General features: G+C 50.5%; 1 protein-coding gene across 1 annotated transcript; it reads left to right on the forward strand.

Moving 5' to 3' along the window:
• The first annotated feature begins 1289 nt into the window (after positions 1-1289).
• LOC141584998 (uncharacterized) lies at positions 1290-2124 on the forward strand. Its single transcript, XM_074401963.1, has one exon. The coding sequence runs from the start codon at positions 1313-1315 to the stop codon at positions 1829-1831; it is 519 nt and encodes a 172-aa protein (XP_074258064.1). The 5' UTR covers positions 1290-1312; the 3' UTR covers positions 1832-2124.
• Positions 2125-6657: the final 4533 nt, after the last annotated feature.

Below are 6657 nucleotides of genomic sequence, written 5' to 3' on the forward strand. Positions count from 1 at the left end.
CTGCATCTTCCCCAGAGCCCTTAAGGGTGGTCATACCTGACTAGGGGCTGGTCTAACTGCCACTTCTGATGGAGTCACCTCTCTGAGTCACTTTTTATCACATCCCCCTGGGATAATAAGAATAGCTTTTCTCACGCCCTGAAATAAGCTTAGTTACGTGTTTGTTTACCTGTTTGTTTTTTGTCCCCACCTCACCCCACCCCTTGCTTTTACGGGAACTCGTAAGAGAGGAAACTTAGCTATCTTGTTCACTACCAAGATCAGTGTCCCATGCATACTAGGCCTCAAATAATAGTTGGCCAGGCTGGTTGTCAGTCCTCCAGAGACAGCTGGGCACCCCCACACTCATACCGGGACTTGCTCTCTCTGGAAATTCCTAGAACCCAGGCATCTCACCGCCGCCGCCTCTGCCAGCTCCCAAGTACACCCCAGACTCTGTGTCTCAGAGCCCTCCTGTGGCCGCTGCTGTCGGCCACTGCTGCTTCCCCGAGTCCCCTGTGGGAGCTGTTAGGGAGACCTGAAGCAGCAGCTCTGGCGGTCAGTGTTGGAGAGACTCCGACAGAAAACAGGAGCCTAGAGCTCAAGAAATGCTTTTTGAGGCCAGGCGAGGTGGCTCACGCCTGTAATCCTAGTACTTTGGGAGGTCGAGGCGGGCAGATTGCCTGACCTCAGGAGTTTGAGACCAGCCTGAGCAATACGGTGAAACCCCATCTCTACTAAAATACGAAAAATTAACCAGGTATGCCGGTGTGTGCCTGTAGTCCCAGCTACTCGGGAGGCTGAGGCAGGAGAATCGCTTGAAACCCAGGAGGGAGGTAGAGATTGCAGCGAGCTGAGATTTCGCCACTGCACTCCAGCCTGGGTGACAGAGCGAGACTCCGTCTCCAAAAAGAAAGAAAAAGAGAGAGAGAGAGAGAGAGAGAGAGAGAGAGGAAGAAAGAAAGAAATGCTTTTTGATTAAGTAAAGGAGAAGACTTCAGAGATGACAGGGCCTCACCAGGTGGAGAAGGGAGCAGGGGCACTCGGAGCAGAAGGACCAGTGTGAACAAAGGACTGGAAGTCTGGGAATACACGTCATATTTGAAGAACACATTCTGATCTGGTGCTGTTGGAGGATTTTCAGGGGAGGGGGATAGCAGGAGAGCTTTGGCAGCCTGGAAGGGGAGGGCTGGATGTGGAGGGCTGAGCTCCCTGAAGGATCAGCAAGGCTCAGCATGTCTTAGGTTTAATCCTGCCCCCCACTGTCCGCCCCTCCTACTCCATCCCTGTCCTCCCCTTCACCCAGCCCCAGCCTGGCCGCAACTGCAGCTGGATGGACTTCTCTCTGGGCCTACGCTTGGGGCCTCGGAATAAGAAGGCTGCCCACCAAGAGCCTCCTGCCCGCTCCAGGCATGGTCCACTTGCTGCCTCTCCTTGTCTGTCCTGTCCCCCCTCTGCCTGTGCCTTCCCCTGCCCTGGCTGTCCCCCAATCCCCTGCTCCTGCACTGCCTGTCCCTCTAATGTAGCTCCCTGCCCTGCTTGTCCCAGCCTCCCGGGCCCACCCTGTACCTGCTCTTGCCCCTGCTGCCCTGCCTGTCCTCCCTTGACTTGTCCCCATAACTCCTGTGTCTCATGCTCTGGTCCACCCTTGACCTGCTGCCACTCCTCACCCTGCCTGGTTTACCCTTGCTCCAGGAGCCGAGCTGCCTGCTTGAGCTCCCGTTTAGGCTGCAGTGGCAGCTGTAGCTGTGGCCAAGGGGCTGCCTTGGGGCCTCCAGGCTCCATTGGCTGCTGTAGCTGCTGCTTCAGGGGACAATCACGCACTTCTCGGGGGCGCTGTCTGATAGTTTAGGTGGACTGTTGCCCACGAGAAGACTGCCAGTCTCCTGGAGTACTTCTGTACTGCTGCCCTGGCAAAGACGCAGGAGCTGCGTGGAGTGGGAGAGGGATCAGCTGGACCCCTCCCTTAAGCAGGTAGAGGCAGCCGGCTGCTCAGAACCCTCCTTCCCCCAGTCTTGGGGAGGCAGCAGGGGGAATCTGCTTGGAAGTTAGTGTCTGGGTGTGCTCCTGCTGGTTCCAGAACCTCTTCCTCTGCAACCTCTGGAATGGAAAGTGTTCTCAGAGCCTCCCCCATGACCCCTGAAGGTGAGCAAGTTTGTCATGTCTTCCCCTCCACTGAGCCTCCATTGGAATCTCCTCTGCAGTTCACATGAATAAATGGACTCTTCCTCTAGAGGAGCTGGAGAATCCTGGTCCAGAGGCTGCTGCTTCTCCCTCAGACCTACACCTAAGATTGACCCGAGAGTCTCTGAACCCCTGACCTCTCACCTGGAGTCAGACAGAGAGGGTCAGTGGCTTTTGGACCAGAAGAGGAGGGTGAGTGGAAGACATCTGGTTCCTCCTCAAACTTGGAACTCTTTGGCATCCTTTGTGGTCCTTTGTTTCTATTTATTTATTTATTTATTTATTTATTATTTTTATAGAGACGGGTTTCCACCATGTTGGCCAGGCTGGTCCCCTGACCTCAGGTGATCTGCCCGCCTTGGCCTCCCAAAGTACTGGGATTACAGACATGAGCCACTGCACCCGGCCGGCCCTTTGTTTCTAGCCAGGAACCCTCTACCTGGATGCCTGGTCTTTCAAATCTCTGAGAGCTCACTCAGCCTCATGACCTCAATCTTGCAGCAGTGTTCCCATCTGTGACATCCAGGCTCATCTGGTATGGGGATGAGGGAGGCTGGGAACCCTTGACCCAGGTTCCTAAGGGCCACATCCACACATAGCTAGTTGTAAGTCTGTCCCTGGGGGTTGGGGCTGGGAGATGGGACAAGCCACCAAGTGATAGCTGAAAGTGGGAGACTCCCATATTTGCCTGGGACAAGCTCCTAGGCTGAGAGCCCCTCAGCCCTGCTCCGAATCTCTCCAGTTTTCTGGCTCCTGCACTAATCTGCTTCAAGCTTCTTTTTCTTAGCTGCCTTCTCTAGGACTCCTTCTGTTCTTGTCTTTCTGTTTCTCTTTCCTTCTGTCTTTCTACTTCACCCTCTCCATTTCTGTTTCCTCCTGTCACCGGGACATTTTGCCTTCACCTAATTGTATGTCACATCTGTTTTCCCCTCTCTCCATCCCTCCGCCTATTTCTCTGTCTAATTTGAAATCAATTTAACATATGTCTTCAGCACCATGGGAAAGGTTAAAAAAATTAACATGTCTTTTTCTTTCCCCTTCTCTGTCTCAATCCTTGTCTTCATGTCTATTTTCTTCCTTGGTTTTTTTTTTTTTTTTTTTTTTTTTTTTTGAGACGGAGTTTCGCTCTTGTTATCCAGGCTGGAGTGCAATGGCGCGATCTCGGCTCACCGCAACCTCCGCCTCCTGGGTTCAGGCAATTCTCCTGCCTCAGCCTCCTGAGTAGCTGGGATTACAGGCACGCGCCACCATGCCCAGCTAATTTTTTGTATTTTAGTAGAGACGGGGTTTCACCATGTTGACCTGGATGGTCTCGATCTCTTGACCTCGTGATCCACCCACCTCGGCCTCCCAAAGTGCTGGGATTACAGGCTTGAGCCACTGCGCCCGGCTTCTTGGTCTTTCCTTTGCCCTCATATCTCTCTGCTTTTCTGTCCTATTCTGCTTCTAGGTGCATTTCATTCTTTCCGTTTTTTGTTGTTTGTTTTTTTGAGAGAAGTCTCTATTGCCTAGGCTGGAATCCAGGGGTGCAATCAGAGCTCACTGCAGCTACTAAGTCCTGGGCTAAAGTGATCCATCTCAGCCTCCTGAGTAGCTGGGATTACAGGTATGAACCATCATTCCTGGATAATTTTTTTAAAAGATTTATTGGGGCCGAGCACTGTGGCTCACGTCTGTAATCCCAGCACTTTGGGAGGCAGAGGCAGACAGATCACCTGAGGTCGGGAGTTGGAGATCAGCCTGACCAACATGGAGAAACCCAATCTCTACTAAAAATACAAAATTAGCCGGGCGTGGTGGCTCACGCCTGTAATTCCCAGCTGCTCGGGAGGCTGAGGCAGGAGAATTGCTTGAACCTGGGAGGCGGAGGTTGCGGTGAGCCAAGATAGCACCACTGCAGTCCAACCTGGGCAACAAGAGCAAAACTCCATCTTAAAAAAAAAGAAAAAAAATTTATGGTAGAGACAGGATCTCACCATGTTGCCCAGGCTAGTCTCAAACCCCTGGCCTCGAGTGATCCTCCTACTTCAGCCTCCCAAACTGCTAGGATCACAGGTGTGAGCCACTGCACCTGGCCACATTTCATTCTTGATCTCTTCCATTTCTATTTCTCTTTCTTTGTCTCTCTTTCTGTCTTCTGTGTCTGGCTGCTTTTTCACTTCCTATCTCTCTTTCTGCCTCCCCATATCTGGTTTGCTCTTGTGCTACCCTGTTACCCATCCCCTATCTCCCTGGGTCCTGCACAACAGAGCACACCATGCCTGTCTCATGTCTTTGTCATTGCTGGCCAAGGACTGGAACACTGAGCTCTCCAACAGTGTCTGTCATGGACACACAGTCCTTGCCCTGGAGTGAGCCAGGGGTAGACACGTCTTCCAGAACAGCCCTTCCTTTCCCCACTCACTATCCAGGCCATTCATTTCTACTTAGCTTTAAGCCTAAGCCTCTTTTCTTTCTTTTCTTCTTTTTTCTTTTTTAATGATGCTTCTCCCAAATTCTTATTCTGAAAGTTGGCAATTAAAAAATAAAAAGAAGGGCCGGGCGCGGTGGCTCAAGCCTGTAATCCCAGCACTTTGGGAGGCCGAGGTGGGTGGATCACGAGGTCGAGAGATCGAGACCAACCTGGTCAACATGGTGAAACCCCGTCTCTACTAAAAATACAAAAAATTAGCTGGGCATGGTGGTGCATGCCTGTAATCCCAGCTACTCAGGAGGCTGAGGCAGGAGAATTGCCTGAACCCAGGAGGCGGAGGTTGCGGTGAGCCGAGATCGCGCCATTGCACTCCAGCCTGGGTAACAAGAGCGAAACTCCATCTCAAAAAAAAAAAAAAAAAAAAAAAAAAAATTAAAAAAATAAAAAGAAGGTGGGGTGCAGTGGCTCACGCTTGTAATCCCAGCAGTCTGGGAGGCCGAGGCAGGTGGATCACCTGAAGTCAGGAGTTCGAGACCAGCCTGACCAACATGGAGAAACCCTGTCTCTACTAAAAATACAAAATTAGCCAGGCATGGTGGCACATGCCTGTAATCCCAGCCTCTCAGGAGGCTGAGACAGGAGAATCGCTTGAACCAAGGAGGCAGAGGTTGAGGTGAGCCGAGATCACGCCATTGCACTCCAGCCTGGGCAACAAGAGTGAAACTCCATCTCAAAAAATAAAAAGAAACAGCCGGGTGCAGTGGCTCATGCCTTAATCCCAGAACTTTGGGAGGCTGAGGCGGGTGGATCACTTGAGGTCAGGAGTTTGAGAGCAGCCTGGCCAACATGGTGAAACCCCATCTCTACTAAAAATACAAAAATTAGCCGGGTGTTGTGGTACGCGCCTATAATTCCAGCTACTTGGGAAGCTGAGGCAGGTGAATCGCTTGGACCTGGGAGGCAGAGGCTACAGTGAGCTGAGATCCCGCCACTGCACTCCATCTGGGCAACAGTGAGACTGTGTCTCAAAAAAACAAAAAAGAATTAAGCTTTTATGCTGCTTGTACGTATAAACTATATTTCATGATAGCCAAATAGCTCTAATTGGTAAAGACAACTTCTTATTTACAGAATAGTTCCAGCTAATGTGGATGCAATATGGAATTAGAAAAATCACCATTTTGTAACTTCTAATGAAGCAACTGATCAAACCAAGACTCATCTAACAGATGAAACCAAAGACGATGGGTGATGAAGAACTTTACAATGGGAAATGGAGCTGCCACAACCTAACCCCACGGACAAATCTTAGCTTCACTAAAAGTGACAGAGCCAGGCACTGTGTACCTCCTGATGTGATGCAATCTGAAGCACTCATCACCACCTATGACGGAATCTTGCCAAACAAACAACAAAACTGAACATAAACCTAATCAAACCTCTAGTGCTGACTTCCATTTAACGGGAAATACAGGGAATGGAGGAACAAATAAAATGACACACTAAGGAAGAGGGTAAACACCTCCAGAATGTGGCCATTCTAAAGGAAATCTGACCCCATTTCTTCAACTAGTGAATGGCTGGGGGTAAAAAATGAGAAGGGACTTAGGAAGACAACTACTACATGGAACAAGTGGACCTTGCTTGGTTCCTAATTTGGACAGCTCAACTGTAAAGACAATTGGGGACATGTAATTATGGACTGGGTATTTATGATAACAAGGAAGCAGTGCTAATTTCGTTAGATATAAAAATGGCTTGGCCAGGTATGGTGGCTCACACCTGTAATCCCAGCACTTTGGGAGGCCAAGGCAAGCAGATCACCTGAGGTCAGGAGCTCAAGACCAGCCTGGCCAAGATGGTGAAACCCCATCTTTATTTTAAAAATAAAATAAAATAGTTGGCCAGGCGCGGTGGCTCAAGCCTGTAATCCCAGCACTTTGGGAGGCCGAGGCGGGTGGATCACAAGGTCGAGAGATCGAGACCAACCTGGTCAACATGGTGAAACCCCGTCTCTACTAAAAATACAAAAAATTAGCTGGGCATGGTGGCGCGTGCCTGTAATCCCAGCTACTCGGGAG

This window comes from Saimiri boliviensis, chromosome 7 (genome assembly GCF_048565385.1).
Source record: "Saimiri boliviensis isolate mSaiBol1 chromosome 7, mSaiBol1.pri, whole genome shotgun sequence".
Classification (NCBI taxonomy): domain Eukaryota; kingdom Metazoa; phylum Chordata; class Mammalia; order Primates; family Cebidae; genus Saimiri; species Saimiri boliviensis.